Raw genomic sequence first — 25543 nt, forward strand, 5'->3', positions numbered from 1 at the left:
TTTCCTTAAAATCTGAGCTTTGACCGTAAACTCTAGTTTCTTGTAAGAAAATTATGGAAAATACAATTCTCTAGTTCAAATGTGAAACTTAGGTCCAGTTTTGGATGCTCATAATGATGAGGAATGATGGTTCTAATTCAATAATTTTTTCTTCATAAAACAAACTATTTTTCTTAAAACTTCGGAATTATTCAACTTTATTTATTTTTTATCTTTTTCTTTTGTACATATCTTAAAATGACAAAATATCTTTCTTGAATTCACCTCTTGGATACACAATATAGGAATTATAAAAAAAAAAATGTAATTTCCAGACTTCATTTGCATGCAAGAGATACCGAGAGTTCTATGACTCCTCCCCGTAATGAATTCTAAGGGTTTTATGACTCCTCCCCGAAATGAATTCAGATGCTTTTAGGAGTCATCCCCCTTAGCCATAACTCCATTCAACCTTGAGCGAAGGTATAAAAGTTTGATGATGTATATCTCTTCTTAACAAGTACATTAATACCTTCCAAGATGATAGGACTCTATGACACAGAATTTATCGGTTTGAAAAAATCATCTTGTGGTGTTATATTTGAATGTGCATTTTTATTATTGTCAATGGAACTTGAAGAAATTGACTGTTATTATTGGATAGTGAACTACAACATGTATGAGTATGATAAAAGCTTGTGGAGTACTACATTACATCGTATAAACAGACTGGGATTCTACGATAGAGTGATTACACCACTTAATAATAGTGGTCAGGAACTGAGAAATGTCCAGGAGGAAGTCAGTGAAATTTACAGCTTTTTCGGGGTTGAAGCACTCTATGTAAAGGGTAATGTACCTACAGATAAAGTTTTAATTCAAAAGTGTGACCCTAGGATTCCACTTTTCAGTCTAGAAGAATTTAAGTGTCCTAAATTTGAAGGGGTTTATCATCGTCCTGAAGACGAGGGCAGGTTCTTCGCGCACTGGATACCTAAGGTCATACCTGATCATGATAAATGCATTAGACATGGTAAAAACTATTCCATATCATGGGACCATCGTTTCTGGATGTTTAAGAGTGAACGTGTGTATGACTATGTGTCATAATATAACTTTGTATTAATATCCTACATAGCATTATTTCATTAAAAATATATTATGCATTACGTTGTTATATTTTCATTATTTTTAGAGTAAGCTAGCATATCAACAGTTTAGAATGTATATTAAAACATCGGAGATTTGAGAAAAGGAATTTGCATACATCTATTGTCAAACACATTAGGTAACATTGACAAAACCTAGGTATCAGAATTAATAAATTCTTCATCAACATCCGTTGTTGGATATGTCACTATGTCATTATGAAAAAATTGTAAGTAGGTAGGTAAGTAAGTAAATAAAAAGATCTTTCTTGAATTCACCTCTTGTATACACAATGGAGAAATGTCATTCAAGAAAACATTAAAATTTCTTGTAAGTAAGTAACACACTCTTTCTTGAAGTCACCCCTTGGATACACAATACAGATACTTTATTCAAGAAATTATGAAAAAATCGCAAGTAAGTAACAAACTCTTTCTTGAATTACCCATTTGGATGCACAATACAGAAATTTAATTCAAGAAATTATGAAAAAAAAATGTAAGTAAGTAAGTAACAAACTATGCTTTTTCTGCATCAATTGTCGGATATGTTGAATAAAATATGCAAAGTCGACATAGCTTTATTTCATTTTTTAAGGTTAATTTAGATGAGGTTACGTGCGCGCACGTAACCTCGCGCACGTAATATCCGACAATTGATGCAGAAAAAGCATAGAGTTTGTTACTTACTTACTTACATTTTTTTTCATAATTTCTTGAATTAAATTTCTGTATTGTGCATCCAAATGGGGAAATCAAGAAAGAGTTTGTTACTTACTTGCGATTTCTTCATAATTTCTTGAATATAGTATCTGTATTGTGTATCCAAGCGGTGACTTCAAGAAAGAGTGTGTTACTTACTTACAAATATTTTCATATTTTCTTGAATGAAATGTTTTCTTTGTGTATCCAAGAGGTGAATTCAAGAAATAGTTTGTTACTTACATATCCAACAACGGATGTTGATAAAGAATTTATTCATTCTGATACCTAGATTTTGTCAATGTTACCTCATGTGTCTGACAATAGATGTATGCAAATTCCTTTTCTCAAATCTCCGATGTTTTAATATACATTCTAAACTGTTGATATGCTAGCTTACTCTATAAATAATGAAAACATAACAATGTAATGCACAATATATTTTTAATGAAATAATGCTATGTAGAATATTAATACAAAATTATATTATGACACATAGTCATGCACACGTTCACTCTTAAACATCCAGAAACGATGGTCCCATGCTATGGAATAGTTTTTACCATGTCTAATGCATTTATCACGATCAGGTATGTCCTTAGGTATCCAGTGCGCGAAGAACCTGACCTCGTCTTCAGGACGATGATAAACCCCTTCAAATTTAGGACACTTAAATTCTTCTAGAGTGAAAAGTGGAATCCTAGGGTCACACTTTTGAATTAAAACTTGATCTGTAGGTACATTACCCTTCACATAGAGTGCTTCAACCCCGAAAAAGCTGCAAATTTCACTGACTTCCTCCTGGACATTTTTCAGTTCCTGACCACTATTATTAAGTGGTGTAATCACTCTATCGTAGAATTCCAGTCTGTTTATACGATGTAATGTAGTACTCCACAAGCTTTTATCATACTCATACATGTTGTAGTTCACTATCCAATGATAACAGTCAATTTCTTCAAGTTCCATTGACAATAATAAAAATGCACATTCAAATATAACATCACAAGATGATTTTTTCAAACCGATAAATTCTGTGTCATAGAGTCCTATCATCTTGGAAGGTATTAACGTACTTGTTAAGAAGAGAAATACATCATCAAACTTTTATACCTTCGCTCAAGGTCGAATGGAGTTATGGCTAAGGAGGATGACTCCTAAAAGCATCTGAATTCATTTTGGGGAGGAGTCATAAAACCCTTAGAATTCATTGCGGGGAGGAGTCATAGAACTCTCGGTATCTCTTGCATGCAAATGAAGTCTGGAAATTACATTTTTTTTTTATATAATTTCTGTATTGTGTATCCAAGAGGTAAATTCAAGAAAGATATTTTGTCATTTTAAGATATGTACAAAAGAAAAAGATAAAAAATAAATAAGTTGAATAATTTCAAAGTTTAAAAAAAATAGTTTGTTTTATTAAAAAAAAAATTATTGAATTAGAACCATCAGTCCTCATCATTATGAGTATCCAAAACTGGACTCAAGTTTCACATTTGAACTGGAGAATTGTATTTTCCATAATTTTCTTACAAGAAACTAGAGTTTACGGTCGAAAAACCCTTATTAGCTCAGGTTTTAAGGAAATAGTTTTATTTTTCTATCCAAAAATATACTTAAGTTTCACATTTGAACCAGAAAATTTTATTTTCTATAATTTTCTTACAAAAAACTAGAGTTTACGGTCGAAAACCCTTAATAGCTCAGATTTTACGAAAATTGTGTGTCTGACAATAGATGTACGCAAATTTCTTTTCTTACATATCCGATGTTTTAATGGACATTCTAATCTCTTGATATGCTAGCTTACTCTAAAAAATAATGTACACATAACAATGTAATATTTTTAATGAAATAATGTTATGTAGAATATTAATATAAAAATATATTATGATACATTATTAATATCAATGATTAACTTTGGAAATTTTGAATCTGTTCCATAAAATAGTTCACCATGTTCTCTCTTGATAATGGAGTTATTGTCTTCTCTTAGTTTGTAATCAGTAGAATAATCATTATTCTATTTTGAATCATACACAATTTTTACTGGTGTCTCATGAACAGGCTCAATATGCTTTTCGTCTTTGGTATTATTCGATTCATTGACTGTTTGATCAATGCCAGTAAAGTTTGCGGGTGCTTTGTTTTTCATCGTTTCTTCTTTATATTCCGTAGTGATATTTTTTGACAATGCCATCTTTATTTTTCTGGCAATTTCACTGTCTATTAACACATTATTTTTACACAGGTAACAGTTTCGGCACGTAAACACGATAATGTTTACGATATTTGTAGCAGAGTAAGCCTTCCTTTTATTAGCCTTCCGTTGAATGCTAATACCCGAAAGCAGATGATTGGGTGTATCCATAGTTAATGTGATACCTGCAGCAGTAGAAAGGAGTTGTCCTCTATCATCAACAATTATTTTTATGTTAGTATTCTCTTTGAGTGCAATCATCTCTGGAGATCTCAATCTCGCATAACCACCATCATAACAGTTGAATTTTTTTGATATTCCAAAGAAATTTAATTCCTTACTGTCATGACAATGCATGCATACATTTCCAATAGTGCTACCACTTGTACTTGTTTCATAGTTTAAATACTTCTCCTTGTCGGCATTCAATGCTACAATAACCTTGTTATGTGAACATACTCTATTAAAATGTTCCATCTTCACTTTTTTTTTTAAAGATATGACATGTGTTTATCGTTCCACTGCGTAAAAAAGACTGATTTAATACATGCAATAGACTAGCTAGTGTCGATAACCAGTCATAGAATACCAGTGGGAAAGCCACATCGTGTCTCTGATCAATCATAGAGCACAATTGTTAGACACGTAAGCATATTTTGACATTTTAAGATATGTACAAAAATAAAAAAATAAATAAAGTTGAAAATGTTAATGAATCCTAAATCTTTTGGAAACAGCCTCTATCTTCTGTCCGTTTTTTAAGTTTTGATGTTGCTCCTTACTTTCAGTTGAAGAAACTTTTTTTATAATTTAACTTCTGATCATGGGGGGCTGGGCATGGTTGAAGGTGTTTTCACGTGAAAATACCCTCCACCTCTTCCATAGAAAATTCCCCCCTCAAGACAATCCCATTCCTGTCGACTTTTGGAAGGTGTTTCTTCATTTTTCGATAATCAGGCAATTTTCTTTAATTCATAGCTTTTGACTTGCAACACTAAAGTTAATGAATCCTAAGTCTTTTGGAAACAGCCTTTATTTTCTGTCCGTTTTTAAGTTTTGATGTTGCTCCTTACTTCAGTTGAAGAAACGATATTCGAATTCTTGCATTTCACGAAAGAAATTCAAAATGAACTTTGAAAAATTAAGAGAATGTAACTGTGTCGAGGTAAAGCACAACAAAACATTACTGAAATATTCCAACTCTTGCATTTCAATGAAAGAAATTCAAAATGAACTATGAAAATCAACAGAATGTAACTGTGACAAGGTAAAGCTTAACAAAACACTACTGAAATATTCCAACTCTTGCATTTCACGGCAGAAATTCAAAATGAACTTCGAAAAATCAAGAGAATGTAACTGTGACAAGGTAAAGCACAACAAGTCGCTACTGAAATATTCCAACTCACGCCGTTATTGAATTTGCAATATTCATTATACTATCTCCATGAATTATCGGGCAGACAGAAAAAATAAGCGGCGCATGCACCGCTCACACACACTCCTTCAAATTGACTTGGGAAAAAGAATCATTAGCGAGAAATAATATTTGAAAACTCACATTAAAATTTGCAGCTTGCATGTCGAGAGCTGTAGGGCCCACATCATTTTCGCCTTGCATTGGTCGTGAAGGGCCCAACAATGCTTGATAGAGGGTGACCTGACAATCTTGTGCAGCAGCAGCAGTAACGTTATGAGAAAGCATCCATTCCCTCTTGAATTTTCGACCAGGTTGCATAGTGGTCTGTATAGAGCTGACACTGGCATGAGAGGGTCCCGGCTGATCCAGAGAACTTGTAATAGAGCTAGCATATCTGATGATGGATGGTCTTGCAGCTTGCATCGATGTGGTATCACCCCATCTTGGTCTCTTTTCGGGGGGGGGAGTGATTGTAGGAATCTTCATCCTCCTTTAAAAAGAAGAAAAATTTAGTAAGGAAAATAACCCCCCTTTTACAGATAAATTGTCCTCTAAAGTTTATTCTGATGTTTGTAGTGCTATAACTATTAGCACTTTAGAATATTTAAAAAGAAAAGCTTTTAAAGTAAAATTTTGGAAAATTTTTAGTTTGGGAGGAAGGGGGATTTCAAAAACATCTCCCCATAATATAATTTGACCTATAAAGTCAATTCTGATATTTCTAGCACTCTATCTATTAGCACTGTAGAAATAATTAAAAAGGCTTCTAAAATAAAATTTTGAGTTTGGGGGGAAGGGGGATTTCAAAAACATCTTGCCATAATATAATTTGGCCTATAAAGTCAATTCTGATATTTCTAGCACTCTATATGTATTAGCACTTTAGAAATATTTTAAAAGGCTTCTAAAGTAAAATTTTGAGTTTGGGTGGAAGGGGGATTTTAAAAACATCTTGCCATAATATAATTTGGCCTATAAAGTCAATTCTGATATTTCTAGCACTATATCTATTAGCTCTTTATAAATATTTTAAAAGGCTTCTAAATTAAAATTTTGAGTTTGGGGAGAAGGAGGATTTCAAAAACATCTCCCCATAAAATAATTTTGCCTATAAAACCGATTCTGATATTTGTAGGAGTCTATATCTATTAGCACTTTATAAATATTTAAAAATGCTTCTAAAATAAAATTTTGAGTTTGGGCGGAAGGGAGATTTCAAAAATATCTTGCCATAAAATAGCTTGGCCTATAAAGTCAATTCTTATATTTCTAGCGCTCTATATATATTAGAACTTTAGAAATAATTAAAATGGCTTCTAAATTAAAATTTTGAGTTTGGGGGGAAGGGGGATTTCAAAAAAATCTTTTCATAAAATAGTTTGGCCTATAAAGCCGATTCTGATATTTGTATGAGTCTATATTTATTAGCACTTTAGAAATATTTAAAAAAAAGAGTTCTAAAGTAAAATTTTGGAAAATTTTGAGTTTGGAGGGATGGGAGATTTCAAAAAACATCTTGCCATAAAATAATTTGGCCTATAAAGCCGATTCTGATATTTCTAGAACTCTATATTTAGTATCACTTTAGAAATATTTAAAAAAGCTTCTAAACTAAAATTTTGAGTTTAGGGGGAAGGGGTATTTCAAAAACATCTCACCATAAAATACCTTGCCCTATGAAACTGTTTCTGATATTTGTAAGAGTCTGTATCTATTAGAACTTTAGAAATATTTAAAAAAGGGTTCTAAAGTAAAATTTTGGAAAATTTTGAGTTTGGGGGGAGGGGGATTTCAAAAACATCTCCCCATAATATAATTTGGCCTATAAAGTCGATTCTGATATTTCTAGCACTCTATATCTATTAGCACTTTAGAAATAATTAAGAAGGCTTCTAAAATAAATTTTGAGTTTGGATGGAAGGGGGATTTCAAAAACATCTTGCCATAAAATAATTTGACCTATAAATTTTATTCTGATATTTCTAGCACTCTATATATATTAGCACTTTAGAAATATTTTAAAAGGCTTCTAAATTAAAATTTTAAGTTTGGGGGGAAGGGGGATTTCAAAAACATCTCCCCATAAAATAATTTGGCCTATAAAGCCGATTCTGATATTTGTAGGAGTCTATATCTATTAGCACTTTATAAATATTTTAAAAAAGGGTTCTAAAGTAAAATTTTGGAAAATTTTGAGTTTTGGGGGATGGGAGATTTCAAAAACATCTTGCCATAATATAATTTGGCCTATAAAGTCAATTCTGATATTTGTAGGAGTCTATATCTATTAGCCCTTTAGAAATATTTTAAAAGGCTTCTAAAGTAAAATTTTGAGTTTGGGGGAAGGGGGATTTCAAAAACATCTCCCCATAATATAATTTGGCCTATAAAGCTGTTTCTGATATTTGTAGGAGTCTATATCTATTAGCACTTTAGAAATATTTAAAAAAAGGGTTCTAAAGTAAAATTTTGGAAAATTTTGAGTTTGGGGGGGGGAGGGGGATTTCAAAAACATCTCCCCATAATATAATTTGACCTATAAAGTCAATTCTGATATTTCTAGCACTCTATATCTATTAGCACTTTAGAAATAATTAAAAAGGCTTCTAAAATAAAATTTTGAGTTTGGGTGGAAGGGAGATTTCAAAAACATCTTTCCATAAAAGAATTTGGACTATAAATTCAATTCTGATTTTTCTAGCACTCTATATATATTAGCACTTTATAAATATTTTAAAGGGCTTATAAAGTAAAATTTCGAGTTTGGGGGGAAGGGAGATTTCAAAAACATCTCCCCATAATATAATTTGGCCTATAAAGCCGATTCTGATATTTGTAGGAGTATATATCTATTAGCACTTTAGAAATATTTAAAAAGGCTTCTAAAATAAAATTTTTAGTTTGGGTGGAAGGGAGATTTCAAAAACATCTTGCCATAAAATAGCTTGGCCTATAAAGTCAATTCTGATATTTCTAGCACTCTATATCTATTAGAACTTTAAAAATAATTAAAAAGGCTTCTAAAATAAAATTTTGAGTTTGGGGGGACGGGGGGTTTCAAAAAAATCTTATTGTAAAATAGTTTGGCCTATTGATCTGAGTCTGATATTTGTATTAGTCTAGATCTATTATCGCCTTAGAAATATTAAAAAAAAGGGTTCTAAAGTAAGTTTTTGTAAAATTTTGAGTGTGGGGGGATGGGATATTTCAAAAAACATCTTGCCATAAAATAATTTGGCCTATAAAGCCGATTCCGATATATCTAGCGCTCTATATTTATTAGCACTTTAAAAATATTTTAAAAGGCTTCTAAAGTAAAATTTTGAGTTTGGGGGGAAGAGGGATTTTAAAAACATCTTTTCATAAAATAATTTGACCTATAAAGCCGATTCTGATATTTGTAGGACTATTGATTTATTAGCGCTTTAGAAATATTTAATAAAAGGGTTCTAAAGTAAACTTTTGGAAACTTTTGAGTTTAGGGGGAAGGAAGATTTTAAAACCATCTTACCATAATAAAATTCGGCCTATGAATTTAATTATCATATTTCTAGCAGACTCTATTTCTTAGTACTTTAGAAATATTTTAAAAGGCTTCTAAAGTAAAATTTTGAGTTTGGGGGGAAGGGGGATCTCAAAAACATCTCCCCATAAAATAATTTGGCCTATGAAGCTGTTTCTGATATTTGTAGTAGTCCGTACCTATTAGCACTTTAGAAATATTTAAAAAAAGGGTTCTAAAGTATAATTTTGGAAAATTTTGAGTTTGGGGGGATGGGAGATTTCAAGAAACATCTTGCCATAAAATAATTTGCCTTATAAAGTCAATTCCGAGTTTAGTGTACGGTAACGCTAGATCCTATTTTAAATTGATGACATTGTTCAAACATCACTCGCATATCACATTTCAAAGACTTCATTCTCGCCTAATTGACCAAAGCAAGAATATCGTTTCTCAGGGAAATTATTGGTACTATGCTTTGGCATGTGGTAATAATTATAATTCTAGATAAAGAACATATAAAAGGTTCTTTGGAAATTGTCACTCTCCCTAACAAGATAAGACACAAATGTCTTTAGGTAGATCGGAAAAAGACGGAATATCTTAAACACACACAATAGGGAAAAGCCACATTTTGAACGAGATATGTAAAAGTACAGAATTATGCTCCTAACAAAACAATGGGGGAGGGGCTTTTTGCTTTGCATAATGGAAAAAAGCATACTTAGCGTCTTTTAGCGAATATACTCATTATATTTTAAGGTCTTGTATTGGTGGAGGGGAGGGGGGCTAAGTCCCCCTGAAATTTGAATTTACTGGTAAAATACCATTTATCTTGAAATAAATTTAGTAAACTATACTCACATTGAAAATAGAAATATCCATTGTTTCAGAGTTAATAAAATCCAGTGTACTATGCTCGATATGTTAAAACATAATGAAAATTAAATTCTAATGCATGACCATTTTATACGATATTTCAAGGACGAAAAAAAACGGATGTTACCTCGAAAAACCACTATGGTTGAGTTACATAATTTTGTGCATGCCCCCAAAACATGTTTGACTACTTTATAACATACCAGTTTTTTAAGAATGTGCACGTGAACTCATGACGTACATTCATTGTGCAATTGACAACAATAACAGAAAAAAACCTGTATTCTTTAAATTATATTATTACGACCATACTCTCAAAACATGTTTGACTACATTATACCTTGCCAAGTTTAAAAAACCTTGACTTTAGTTTCAAAACATGCATTATAGTGTGCCAACTTTTAAAATATTCACATGTAAATCTAATGTCTCAGGCATGGGTTTTCCTTGCGCAATTCATGTACCCTTCATATTGCATACACTATTATCTTGCCCCATTTCTTGTACCCTTTCATGTACCCCTGAAACTGTATACAAGGTAACTACTCACATTTCAAACACAATAAAAAATTCTATAGAAAAACAAATATACTAAAGACTTCTTTCCACACTCTGGGGCTGTAAGGAGAAAACCTTACTCCAGTTTTATAAATCTCATATAAGACCCCATATTGACTATGGGCTCATCGTCTACGGTGCATGTGCAAAGACCCAGATGCAAAAAATTGAAACAACACAAAATTATATAACAAGGCTCATAATTGGTTTTAGGAAACCCTCAAGCACCAAGTTTCTGCTTATGGAGAGTGGATTGACAACACTAAGGGAGAAACGTAGCTTTCTCTTGATAAAACATCTTACAAAAATTGAATCAAATAGCTCACACAGACTCAATAATTGGTTAAGAAATCCAGCTTTGTATAGAGGCATTGCAGATGAGTATGCCAATATTCAGAAGAAGTTCCCCATACCAGCAAAGTCTATTGCACCTACTTTCCCCCGACCCCCCCCCCCCCATGGAATTGGTCAAGTCCCATAATAAATAATGACTTCTCAAAGTGGAATAAAGATTTAACCCCCATTGCTTTTGTCCAGAAAAAATTTGCAGAACTTAATACAATTACCTATAAAAATCACTTCCAAATATTTGTTGATGGGTCAAAAATGAATGAGAAGGTTGCAAGTGGTTTTTTCCTTCCTCACCTGAAAATTGCAATGGACGAGAGATTATATAATACTTTATCTATAATGTCTGCTGAGTTAAATGCCATAATCATGGCATTAGAACACCTTAAGGAAAAACAACCTTTGATTGCAAATTCAAATAATATTATCATATATTCCGACTCTCTATCAAGCCTTGAGTTGCTGGCCTCAGCTCCTCAATATAAGTTGGACATTGACACTTATCATTGTCTCAGTATTATAGATAATCTTGCTTCAAGTGGCACAAAAAATTATTTTCAGTACATTCCTAGCCACTCTGGCATAAGTGGTAATCATCAGGTTGATGAAATAGCAAAAAATGCTATAAATATTGACCAGCCAAGAGGGAGACCAATCCCAATTAGAGAATTTTACCGATGTAGGCTATCAGATATTAATTTTAATAAGATTAATCCTATCTTTACCCCCTTTCCCAATATGAATATTCCTAAAATTTATCATGGAATTTGTTCTGGAACAAATGGACTAAATTTCCTTGCATTCTCATATAACTCTTCTAGTTCAAGTGTTTCAATTCCTCTGTCCCCTCTTTGCAGGCACTGTAATATGAATAATGAAACAATTGACCATTGCCTATTTGAATGTAATATGCTGACGTCTGCACAACATACCTTGCTTTGTAAACTGTTAAAATGCTTCAAACACCACAAAAGCCCACTATCAGCCAAGAGCCTAGCCAACTATACATGCACACTGAGCACAGAAATCGATATCTATCATCTTATATTTGAACTCCTTGAGTCAAAAGATCTACTGAAAGATATCTGACAATATCTAATAAATAAGAGACGACCAAGCCAGTAGCTCTGTAGCCCACAGAGTGAAGCAAAAAGAAAAGGGCTAAATAGTATTAACTGAATAGCCCGCCTGCTGTGAATTAGAAGAAGAAGAAGAAAAGAGAATGGGCTTGTACAAGAATTATCTGAGTGATAGATCATATGAAAATAAAAGGAATGTAAAGAGCGTGGAGAAAGCATTAAAATATGAACTAAGGAGGTGTGAAGTGGAGGCCATGGATAAAATTGCTGAGGATCTGGAAGAGACAGCTAGACGGCCTAATAGTAGAATAGTGTACTGGCATGTTAACAGATTCAGAGGGAGTAGTCAGTCTGGACTTGTTCCAGTTAAAGATATGAACAGGGCTAGAATTAGTGATAAGGAAATAGTAAAAAAGAGATGGGCAGAACATTTTGAGAATATGCTAAACCGAGATAGAGTTGCAGGAAAAGATATAGAGGAAAATGAAAAAGTTTGTGATACCTTGGATTTGAAACACCATTTGTTTTGTGAGGAAGAATTAGCAATAATACTAAAAGGATCAAAAAATATTAAGGCTCCAGGTGCTGATAGTGTGGTAAATGAATTTCTTAAATATGGCTGCTCTGAGGTTAGAAATAAGTTACTGAAGATTACGAATATGATTTTTGAAAAACGAGAAGTACCTAGCGATTTTAGGAAAACATTAATTAAACCACTGTATAAGAAAGGTGATAAGAGTGAGTATTGGGAAGTTTCATATAAGGTGTACAGTGTTTTTCTGACAGTTTTTCAAGGGAGAAGGACAATTTCTGGAAAGTGTTAAAATCCACCTTCTGCCCTCCCCCCAATTCTAACTTCTAGTGCAAGTGTTATTCTTACTTACAGTTAGTTTATTAGATGTTTTGTTTACCTTTCGTTTTTCAGATAGGAGAAAGAAAGGAAAAGGAAGAGATATTGAAGCAGAATATGAACAATCCCTTCAAGATGTTGATGTTTCTGGTAAGTTCTTTTCTTTTTAACAATGAAGCTTCCAGGGTATAAGTGCTTTTTATCTTGATTTTGAGATTTAAAAAAAAACTACCTTAGTTTGTTTTGTAGTTCGTTAATAGTAGACCACTCAAGTCCTTTCAGAAATATTTTGCTGTCAAGGTGTTTAAAGCTCTGTCTGATTAGTCCTATTAATTGTGATGCTTTTGTGGTATTTGCTTTTATGTTCACAGAACTTCAATTGAGAGTCAATGATGATGCCAAGATCTTTTTCAGATTCTACTTAAGTTAAGGGTATCCTTAGGCCTATCTTTTCCTTTATTGTCAATTGTGAAGTAAATTTAAATCCACTTAAACTTTTTTGCATGCTGGCCTATGGTCTGCGTTGCACAGGGACTGATCGCCAGACTCAATGCCTGTGGCCAGGAGGGCATTGCGTGGTTGGGGGAAAATATCCCGACGCTTCCCGTGTTTTCCCCCCAAATTTCTCCAGGTACCCATATAGAGCCGGGTCAACTCTGGCTGAGTTTACAGGGTCACACCATTGACCGCATCCTAAGCCAAATAACCAGCAACACCAGGACTTGAACCGCAAACCTCAGGATTTCAAGTCTGGAGCAGTAACCACTCGGCTAGGACGGTTTGTGCAGTAGGTGAATGTTATTTGTCCAAAGCTAAACTAAAGCTAGTTTAAGATGTTGGTGTTTCTTGTAAGTTCTTTCTTCTTAAAAATTTAAGCTTCCTGGGTTTAAGTGCTTTTTTTCTGGATTCTCAGACTTGAAAAAAGGATCATTGTTTATGGTGAAGCTGAATAGTTGTTTATTGGATAAATTGAAAATTTTTTTTTGTTAAACTTACTAAAGCTTGATGTCTCTATAGAAAATTTTCAGATCTATCAATAATCTGTTAAACCTGTAAAATAAGTTCCAAACAAAAGAGATAGAGAAAAGTCTTATAGTCTTTATGAATTACATTAAAGACAATTGATTAGCTGACAATCTATTGATCCTGGAGTCAAAGGGTTTGCCTGATAGAGTTAGTGACTTAAATTTAAGTGCTGATGAATCACTTTTGACTTATGTCTTTTTTCTAACTATATGTTTCTTTTGTTGTTAAGATTAGACTAAACAGAGAACCAGAAGTGGAATATTAACCCACACAAGACCAGGGTCAGTTTCTCTATTTGCATCATTGCCAAAGTTTAACCCTATGTTGAGACTCCACAGCTCCAAAATGTCTTGGATGCAACTTTCCTAAGACCAGGTCATTTCCAGAAACAATTTGATACATTTCCAGAAGATGCAACTTCAGCTTGCACTCTTATAAATGTTGTCACAGTATATTCAATGCCATATGTCCCTTTTTCTTTATTGTAAGTGTAATTTTTCTCAACAGAGCACACATAACCAATCACTAAAAGGGAAGTGGGAAGATTTTTCTGTTTAGTTGGGGGGGGGGGGTAGGCTCAAAATATAAAACGTGCCTTTTTTGCTGCTTCATTGAGTTTTCTGATTGGGTTATTTTGACCAATCTTGGCAGAGTTGGTCCTATTGTCTGTGTGCGAATTTCATTTGTTGGACGAACCAAATTAAATATACGTTTCTAGTTATAAGCAATCACATTAATAAAGTGCACTTGTTTTAGAATTAACTAGACTTATCTAACTAATTCTAAGAATAATTAATTAAAGAAGACGGTGATGCATTCTTCTCACATTGAAGTTCCTTCTTTCCTGAGTAATAACTTGCAGCTTTTATCACTAATAATCACATACCACTTTACAAAAGTGACATTTTGTAATGTAAATCACATCCTTGCACATGTAAAGCATTTTTTTTGTACGTTTGGTACGTTAAAACGTATTCTGGGATATGTTGCACGGCATAATAGGTATATCATAAGAGGTATTTCAAATAGAGATATGGTTTTTCTAGCAAGGATTTTTAGGGCGTTTTTTTTAATGAGTATTTTGACTGATCTATTGTGTGAGTCATTTACTTTTTGTGTGAGTCATTGCTAGTCATTTACTTTGTGTAATTGCCAGATTGTATGTATCTGTTGCTTCTGGTATCAATTCTGGGAAACGTAAGGGGGGGGGGGTAGTTTTGTCGTGTTTTTCTTTTTTTACTATACACTAAAAAAACAAATATTTTCAATGAAAATAGCAAATAAAAGTATCTTTAAAAAAAAAACTTGGGGATGCAATTGTCGTCCCTAATTGACGCCTGTTCCTGTTGAACTCTTCCTTGAAACAATCAACATCTGTGTTAGAGTAAATTAGACCCTAAGGGAGAAGGCTCCAGATGCTTGTGTAGTGCCAAGAAAAGCTGTTTTCAAGGGCCCTTTGTTTCTTCTTGGTCTCGTTTCTATCAGGTTATTAGAAAAAGCTGTATGCCTACATGTTTGTATTCTGCCCTTGCCATGGTGCAAGGAAAAGACAAAATACTGAAATTAGAAATCGCAGGATTAGTGTGTATCTGATCCTTTCTTTCCACCCCAATTCCACTGACTAAAATTTAGCATGATTAAAGACATATATTTGCAAGGTTTCTATACATTAAAATATCTTAGAATTACTGGGTTTCAATTCTTTAATATAGTTGAAAATCTTCAGTTGTCTTGCCTCCACGAAATCTAATGCTCCTGCCTTGTTTCTATTAGTTGTCGGTTTTGATCCTAAATGAAATTAGAGGATATATAATTTGCCTGAAATAAGAGGAAAAGAAGAATAAAAATGGGTGGTGTAGCCAAAGAAGGTTGGGGGTGAGGAGGAGGAGTCCTAGGTCTCACATTCTTCCTACCAAAGGTGGAAAAATGCAATACCAATATGATTTCATGAAACGTAAGGTACCATTATGGAATTATAGAATAATATAGGCCTACTACTTTTTATGATAAAATGTACATCTCCCTCACCTCAAAGTGAATTACACCTCCTCCGAAATAAAATTTGGCTATATTTCGGAAGTAATTTTTGGTAACAAAACTCATCACCATTGTTATCTAGACTATTAAATTTTTGTGTATAATGGCTCTACAAAAATTTTCTTTTGCATCAAAAGTATGATATTTCTCAAAGTATATGTGAAGAATGTAAATGAAATTTTTATTCGTCCTGATTTTTTTCATTATCACCTGGTTTGACAAGTATTTAATATTTTCTATGCCAGATTACATCCAGGAAGTTCAAACTAGGGTAAATAACTGCTTTCTTGACACACTTTCTTTTGTATTTTAAAGAAATTAATAGGGCCAGGTGAGTGAAACTTTTGGGAATTTTCATCATTACCAGTTCTGAAACTTAAAGAAAAACTTTTTCGCATGCTGACCAATGGTATGCTGACCATGCTGACTGAGCTTACAGGGTCACACCATTGACTCCATTCCAAACCATGAGGGTTAAAAATGGTCAGTTCTGAAAAAATGGTCAAATATCAAGTCCTAAAAAGCTTTGAAAATTTCATTCACCTAACTCAAGTCCTTATCTTTTAAATATCAAAGGAAGTTTGTCAGGCGAACGATTGTTTATCCTAATCGAATAAATGGTCATTGATGGTGTAATGCTCTTTTAGCTTCCAACTACTCTGCTTAATTCAAGTAATTCTTAGAAACTAAATATAAAAATTAAAGTTTTTTTAAAGTTTTTCAAATTTTTCTATAGTTTTCAAAAAAAAAAAGAATATTAGAAAACTAAATAATTTTACGACTTCTTTTTTTGAGGGTCTCCTGGGATGTTCAAAGTAAGATATTCAACGCATAGATTTTTCTTCACAAGAGTAGATAATAAGTTCTAAAGATTATAGAAATGAGATAACATTCAAGCCGGATCTTGACGAGTTTACTTTATGGGTGTTAAGGTTATTTTTTGTTTTACCATTTCATTGTCATTTACTACTTGCTAGCTGTATTATTTTATAATTTCTATAATTTTAAAAAGTAAATAAACTGATTTATATCATATCTGAAATATACATGAGGGGTGGACTGTTCCCTTAGGTAATTCTAAGAAATAATTCTGGAAAAGTTGCAAAAAAACAGTGACCTATAATTGCACCTTTTCAGTGTTCAGGAAAAAACCATCAGCCCCCCAGATTAGACTTGAAGGTGAGTATATAACCTAAAATCGTGGTGCATTTCTGGAGGGGTCGCCACAAAACCAAGGTTTATACACAGGGTGGTAAACAGGAAGAACATTTCCTACTGTACCCCCCAAGGTCTCTTATGGATTTACGGTTCCTCTGTTCGTGTTTCTTGCTTTGATACTATCACGTTGCCTGTCAAAGTATAGGTTTACTGGATGGTGTTTCATAGTACTATTTAAGCAAGGCACAGGAAACATGTAAAACTGGGTGGGTAATAGAAGCATTGGGAAACTTTTCACCGAGTTTGAACTACAGTTTAATCTTATTAATCCGACAGATTCTGAACCAGTAGCCTTTCGGATTATCAAATTTTTTGAGTTACCGAGGGTATCACTTAAACAATAAAAAATTGTGGAAATTATATGATATTTATTTGTACCTAGTTATTATACATAGATTACATGTTGGTCAGTGTAAATAAAGTTTGTTGGAAAATGACAAAATAATCTTATCTCACTTGTTTGAAATAGTATCTTCTGTTGTTTCTTCTGAAGAGAGAACTGCTATCACTTTCTCGAACTCAGAACTGTTTCTACATCAACACTGTGCTATTGAGACCAATGTAAAAGTGTTGCTGCAATCGAAAAACCTCATTACACATAACAGTACAGGAATTTGTAGCTTCGTCGTGTTTTTCGTTATCTCCAGCACTATCCGTGTCTCGCTCAACCCCATGTACTATATCTCTTATCTACTTGCCATGATCTCTTGAATTATTTCTTCATCGGTTAAATCCGCCTCTAATAGCGGAGAAATCGAAGGAGCTGCTAGTTGTACTTGAGGGAAGTAACCGAGGCACTTGACACCTCGGTAGACTACCAAACGTGTCGGATTATCAAGATTGGACTGCAGTAGCATGTTTTACTCTCTGCTTGCTCTTTCTATTCTTATCTATCTCTCTCCCCATCTCCCTATTTGTCTCTCTTTACCTCTCTTTTTCTCCTTGTCATTTTATCTCTCTCTCCCTCTCTGTCTCTGTCTCTCTCTGTCTCTCTCTTTCTCTCTCGCTCTCTCTCTCTCTCTCTCTCTCTCTCTCTCTCTCTCTCTCTCTCTCTCTCTCTTTCACTCTCAAGCACTCTTGCTGTCTTACTCTACATCATTACTTGCCACGATCTCGTCAATTATTTCTTCATCGGTTAAATCAGTGTTCAAATCTTCCACCAATAGCTTAGAAATGAAAGGAGCTGATAATTTACCTACTGGAAGTAGGTCAGACCCTTAAAAGACCCTTAAGACCCTAACTTTTAAGACCCTTAAAAGTTTGTTGAACTACCTAACGTGTCGGATTTTCAAGATTGGACTGTAATAGAACTACTGTGGTAGTATTTTTTACCCTCTGTTTGTCCTTCTCTCCTTATCTGTCTCTCTTTACTTCGTTTTTCTGCTTCTTACTCGTTCTTTTTCTCCTTCCCTCTCTCTTTTACTCTCAAACTTTCTCTTTCACTCTGTATCTATCTATCTTCATTTCTTTCCCGGTTCTTGTTCTTTGGCTAATATTTTGTTCTGCAAAGATTCACTAATATTCTAATTTCTGTTTTTTTTTGTTTTTTTTTTTATAGTCAAGGAGATATTACTCTCAACGATGGGAACCACTCATTTTAAACACTTGATCTAGATTTGGCGGGCAGTCGGTGCCTTCATCCACAGAAAAGTCTAATTGAAAATCCACTCATCCTTATGAATAATTCTTATCCGTTATTTTTCGGTTATACTAATGTCGATGTTTATACCATTTTTTTATAGTTGCCAAATGGTCACATTTTCCTCGAGTCTGTCTATCCAGTGTATAAACACATCCATGATTTTTTGGTTGCCATTATTGAACCCGTTTCGCGACCCAAGTATATACAAGAGTTAAATATTATCTCCAAGAATTTTTTAAAATAAGTATATTTAAGGTATTATTTGAGGGAATAATCAAATTTATTGACAATAAACACACACAAACAGACTAAATTATTCGGGTTGACCCCAAACCAAGCGGTTGAACGCGTGTTATTGTGATACAACCCTGTCTCTACTTTGTTCGTTCAGCTTTTCCTTTAGTCAAATTCAAACGTTGAAATTATATTGGCTCCATCAAAGAGGCTTTTATTGCATATCTTTCCGTAGCTGGACCAAAGAAAATTTCCTTTCCACCATGGTAAAAAATGCCTTAAATTCTATTGGTTACCTCTGTGGCACATTCTTCTTTGCCAGTCATAATATTCTTTATATCCAGAGAAACAAATAGCTTTTTTTTTTAAAATCTGTGTGAAATTTAGAGTCAGTTAAAAGAACGAAAATTTGAATTCGACCTGATTGGTTCTTTTGTGGGAAAATTTGAGCCAGGAAAATGGAAGGAAAGTTTTTGACTCACCATGTTTTACGAGTAATCCCTTTATGGTTAGAATGTCTGTCTCAAAGCTCGTAAATTAAAACCAGCTATACATATTTTTTATTTTTTTTTTTGGGGGGGGGGCAACATTATTTTAAGAGGGGTGAGGGATACTTTACAAGGTGATAATTACACATTATAACAGACAATTATCAAGACTAGGAACATTCCATTGTTCGGGGGGGGTGCATATTTAAGGCGTTCCAAATTCATCCAGATGAGTGAATCAAATGAAAACTGACACAGGACACAGGATTTATCCTGTGACACAGGACACAGGATAAGACACAGGATTTTCGTAGCTAAAATAGTAAACTAAAATACTAAAGTTTATGTTCTAACTAAAATTGGAAGAAATTAGGGCATAAACAAATGCCAAAGCTGTTCTAGGTTTAAAGGTTTAAACAATAAGGTTAAAAGATAACAAGATTATAAACAGTGTATTTATATCAAGAATCTGTTAAGAATTCCAAACAAGAAAGAATAAAATTTTGCTTTTCCCTTACCGCTTTAAAACAACCTTACTGTTTTGCAACAACTCATGTTTTATTAGTTGTACTGTTTTTACCGTTTTAAATGGAGCTTGTACCACCTCGTCTCCCGGATGAATTATGAGATTGTATGGGTTAAGAAAATCGATCTTTGTCTCTGCCATACCATTATGATCAAAGCAAAAACAAAGGTTTAAGTACCTCGTTCTCAGGAGACTCCCTCTTATATCACTAAATTCCAGGTGAATTATATATGTTTATTTCGAAAGTAAAGGATTGATGTTTTCACTCCAAACTGCCTTCCTCTAGCCTCACTGATCACTTTGCCTCACTTCAATATCTCGCTCAATAGAGGAAGGTATTGCAGCCGAGGCTTATGTAAGCTTTACCATAGTTTTTGTTCTCCTACAATTCCTTTTTTTCCCGGTTTTCAGCCTCTAATGCGGAATAAAGACGGTCTTCAGCTAAGGAGAGGCTATTTTAAATATTTTAAGTTCTTGCTATTTTTACCAAGATGGTACAGAAATCACATTCAATATTTAAATGTTATTAATTAATGTTTTAAATTAAATATTCAATATTTATTGAAAATAAATACGCACAAAGAGAGTAAATTATTCGGGTTGGCCCAAAACCCAGCGGTTGAACACGCTTTGTCTGGTACAGCCCTGTCTCTACTTTGTTAATTTTTCCTTCAGTTAAATTCAAACGTTGAAATTATGTTGGCTCCATCAAAGAGGCTTTTATTGCACATTTTTTCATAACTGAACAAAGAAAAAAAAAAGATTTTCCTTTCCTCCATGGTAAAAAAAAGGGCTTTAATTTGATTGGGTACTCCTGTGATACATTCTCCTTAGCCAATCACAGTATTCTTTATTTTCAGAGAAACAAATAGCTCCGTTTTTTTCAAAACCTGTGTGAAATTTAGAGCCAATAGAAATAAAGAAAAGTTGAATTTGACCTGATTGGTTCTCTGGGGGGTTAAATTTGAGCCAGAAAAACAGAAGGAGAGTTTTTGACTCGCCATGTTTTTACGAGTAATCCCTTTATGGTTAGACTATCTGTCCCAAAGCTCGTAAATTAAACCAGCTATAGATAGGTTCGCTTTTTTTGTGGGAAGGGGGATAAGACCCAACATTGTTTTAAGGGGTGTGGGATACTTACAAATCTACAAATTGTTCAACTAATACAAAGAAATGTCATTGAAGTCACTCGACTAGCTATGTGAATTCGTAATTCTTTTAACATTTCTTTTACCAAAGATCAAAATAGACAAGGAAAATTTTTAAAATACTACGTTCTTCTCTAATATCCGAAGCTGGTCGGAAAGGTATAAACAAGAAAAAAACCATAGTTTATGCTCTATTGTCAGGATCGGAGAAAAATACCCCTTCCCCCCAACACAAAATTCAAAGATGCCTTAGCACTTCGTGTACACAGGGAATATTTATTTACAAAGAGAAAAGGCCCCTCCTCCATTTTAATCGAATTGCTTATCCATCTGCCCGCGTAAAATGTATAGTATCGATTTTTCTCCACGAATGCAAGTTTTATTCAAAACTGATTGTATTCTAAAAAAAAAATTCATGTCAGGTTCGAACCTATGCCCTCGAGATCGGGGATCGAATACCTAACCAGCCGCGCTTGATGTTTCCTTTGCTCTATTAATGTGCACAAGTAAATGGGTTCCCATGTGGTATCACCGATTGATGCTCTGCTCAGAAATACGGGACCCGGGATTCAATTCCAGCTGCCAATCAATTCCATGCTACCTGTCCCTGTTTGAAAGAACTAGCAACTGAAGCGTCGACACCTTATGTGCCATAAATGGTTGTGTAATATTTTATCCTATTATCCAATAATTGGTTTTCTCTAGCGTTGCCAACACTGTTAATTATGCGTATATAGTAGATGTGCAGTTTGCTTATTTGAAATTAAATATCGTCGTAGGATTTAGTAGAAAAGATCAACAAAAAATATGTCAACTGAATGACGTTATACTGGATTTGTTGATTAGTTTGAATTGTTTCTTAACGTGTTTTCATTTCATGAATAAATTTTAATACAGAATTTATTGTTTACTTGTACATTTAAATACACATTTTCTTGTGTAGGGCGCTATATTACAGAATTAAAGACAGAAAAAATGGATATAATTTGAATAAAACATTGGAACAAAAGAAAAAACAACAACAAACTTTAAATAATAAAAATTCGAATATTTCGACTCCACGTCCAGGAGCCTTTATCAACGAAAAAAAATAGTTGAATTAAGCGCATCATGTATAGAAAAATAAAAAACAAATAAAAAGCATAAATAAAAACTCCCATATTAATAACCCCTTTACATATTATTATCCCTCACATCTTAATTCAAACTCCCTCCCCTCTTTCAAGAGGGACCTCAGAGCCTTCTTCAGTTAGTCTTAGAATTGCTGCAAATGAAAAAGCAGTGTGCTCTTAGAAATTATTTATGCATGGGTGCTATATTATTATGGCTTTGATCGACATATCTGCTTATTTTAGTGGTTTAAGGCAGGCTTATTAAGAAAGCCTGCCATATTAGTTTTATATACGGTCTGTAAGAATATAAAACTTGTTTCTGATTGGTGAATTATTTTTAGTTTACCAATCATAGACCATTTTACATACTTAAGGTATATGTTCCCACTGAAACAAGTGACCTTGCGACACGCCTGCAACCAAAAAGACAAGATACTATATCATTGTGCTCATTAGTCCCAGATCTATCCATTCACCGAGTCAAATTATGATATTACATAGACTTTTTATCGCTGAAAGATCTAGATTTGCTTAAAAGATCGGAAAATTATCGTCTTTTCAAGAATATTCAACTAATATTCAAAGTATTTTCAGTCTAAAAAAATATGTAAAACAAATTTCAAAAATATAATTCGGTAACTGTATAGAGCTGATTCGCAACTATGGGATGATAAAATAATTACTGCATATTGATTCTCATGGGCGCCCATATGGGGGGGGGCAGGGGGGGGGGCTCCGGCCCCCCCTCCTGGTTGAGTGATGCTGCCTTATTTTTATATTTTTGTTCTGAGATTTCTATTATATAGCATTAAAAGTGCCAATTAGATGAGGTTTGCCCCCCCCCAGAATTCAGCTTATGGGCGCCCATGCTGATGCTATATCAAAATTATAGGAGAACAGAAAAATAACATACCAAAAACTGCTCAGGAAACATAAACCTTAAGCTCCATAATGTCATACATAAAATAAATACCAAAACTATAACATACCAAAAACTGCACAGGAAATATAAACCTTAAGCTCAATGATGTTATACATAACATACATACCAAAAACTATAACATACCAAAAACTGCGCAGGAAACATAAACCTTAAGCTCCATAATGTCGTACATAACTTACATACCAAAAACTATAACATATCATAATAACTTACCAAAAACTGCACAGGAAACATAAACTTTAAGCTCCATAATGTCATACATAACATACATACCAAAAATTATAACATACAAAAAACTGCACAGGAAACCTAAACCTTAAGCTCCATAATGTCGTACATAACTTACATACCAAAAACTATAACATATCATAATAACTTACCAAAAACTGCACAGGAAACATAAACTTTAAGCTCCATAATATCATACATGACATACATACCAAAAACTATAACATACCACAATAAAATACCCAAAACTGCACAGGAAACATAAAACTTAAGCTCCATAATGTCATACATAACATACATAACAAAAACTATAACATACCATAATAACATACCAAAAACTGCACAGGAAGCATATACCTTAAGCTCCATAATGTCAGTTCTTACCATGGTAGACAGAATAGAAATGTAAGCTTATCGAATGTACAATATGCTCTTAATTAACAAAAAGCTCCTCCCACTTAATTCTGCCTTAGATTAGCTTTATTTCCGTTTGTTTCAATGCACTTTGATGGAAACAGTCGGAACAGTCTAGCATGTCTAACATGTTTATATCTGCCAAAACGTTCTCCGGAGCACTCGCACCCCGGTCCGGGTTTTTATAATGGATGAGATAGAGAATGATCATACTGGATAATATATGAACTGTGGTTCTTACATAGAAATATGGAAATCCCAATAATCACAGCTCGTGCTTGGTGGTTCTATGGATACTGTGTTGGTTTTGAACAGCTTTGTACTAGATGTTTTTTGAACAATCGCAAAATCCCGTATAACTTAAGCTACAAATAAATCTACCTTTGTGACTGGTCCCAATTTTTTTTAATTTCCATCTACGGGGAATCCAACTTGTCTCTGATTTTGACAGTTTTCATAAATTTTTGGTGTTTGGTAATATAAATAATGTCCCAGGCGCTAAAATAAAATAAACAAAGTTTCTAATTTAAACAAGTATATTCTAATTTGCGTTCTATTGATGGTTAAAATATATGCCATTGTAAAAGGCACACACTGGAGACTTTGACAATATTTAATACTAATGTATATAATATCCTTTTAGTTTTCCAAATCAGGTGTCGTAAGCCCCCCCCCCCTCCACACACACACACACACACACACAGCAAAAAAATTGCTGAAAACTTAGCGTATCAGTCTGAAACTTAGCGTATCAGTTTGTAAGCTGCTATTGATGTGCCATGGTAACTTCTGTGCCACTGTTTGTGTGCCGTTGTAAAAGGCACCCACTGCAGATTATGAGAATTTATAACTTGTATATAAACGATATATTATTTACTCTTTAACTGCTGGAAATTAAGTGTCCCCAGTGAGCCCTCCCCCACCCCAAACACACAAAAGTGACCCTCCCCCCCAAAAAAAGAAGAAAAAAGGAAATGCTGACAACTTAGCGTATTAGTGTGCTGGTGTTGGTGGCCCGCTTTTGCTATTCGTTTCAATATTTCAGCACAAGTTGAGTTCATATTTGCTGCATTCTGCCGTTAGCGTGCCACGGCAACTTCTCTGCCACAACTTGTATGCCATGGTAAAAGACAGACACAGAGTATGAGAATTTACTCGTTCGTAAACAACATGGGTATTTAGCTTTTAATTGCTACAAATTAGATGTAATTCACCCAAAAATTGAACCCCCCCCCCACCACCAAAAACAAAACTGCTAAAAACTTAGCGTGTCAGTGGGCTCCTAAGAGATGCCGGTAAGTGGTACATTGTTAGGTCTGTTGGTGGCCTGATTCCTTCATTCATTTCCTATTTCAGTACAAGTTGACTGTATATGCGCTGTACGCAGCTGTTAGCGTCGGACTGGAGACTAAAGACATTATTGAATATTTGAAAAGGCTGAGTAAGACAACAGTGCCTAAAGGAATTGAGGAGTTTATTACCCTCTGTACACTATCCTACGGCAAGGTAAGCAAATTATTTTTATTGTTCGGAGTTTGTATTAACTACGTCCCTATCTACATAAGAAAGTTGTTGGGTTACCAATACCAGGATGAAATTTTCTATTTAATCTTCATACCAAGGCTAAACCCAATAAGAAGTCGCGTGCCGAGAGAAAAGGATTTAATATTCTGTGAAAGTATTGATTTAGAACTATCGGAAAGCTGGTTTTAAAACATCTCAGGTTTATAGGACATAATGCCACACGGTGGCGGATTTGTCCATAAAAAATATTCGGTTTATTCAGAAGGAACAACTATAGTAACACTGAAGGTTTATCATTAGTTAAGCATCTGCCACCTGCGGAAGTCTATTGGTTCTTT

The 25543-nt window shown here is 33.8% G+C and overlaps 1 protein-coding gene across 1 annotated transcript in view; it reads left to right on the plus strand.

Annotated features, from left to right (window-relative positions):
• The first annotated feature begins 15831 nt into the window (after nucleotides 1–15831).
• The window catches only part of LOC148945485 (general transcription and DNA repair factor IIH helicase/translocase subunit XPB-like), a 50172-nt gene continuing 40460 nt past the window's right edge, over nucleotides 15832–25543 (plus strand). The window contains 3 exon segments of the mRNA XM_089099058.1: nucleotides 15832–15864; nucleotides 18689–18795; nucleotides 25034–25187. Of these exon segments, the coding sequence (XP_088955184.1) occupies nucleotides 15832–15864; nucleotides 18689–18795; nucleotides 25034–25187 (294 nt within the window).

The sequence above is a fragment of the Artemia sp. Qi Xiang Cuo genome, chromosome 13 (genome assembly GCF_049724085.1).
Source record: "Artemia sp. Qi Xiang Cuo chromosome 13, ASM4972408v1, whole genome shotgun sequence".
NCBI lineage: Eukaryota > Metazoa > Arthropoda > Branchiopoda > Anostraca > Artemiidae > Artemia > Artemia sp. Qi Xiang Cuo.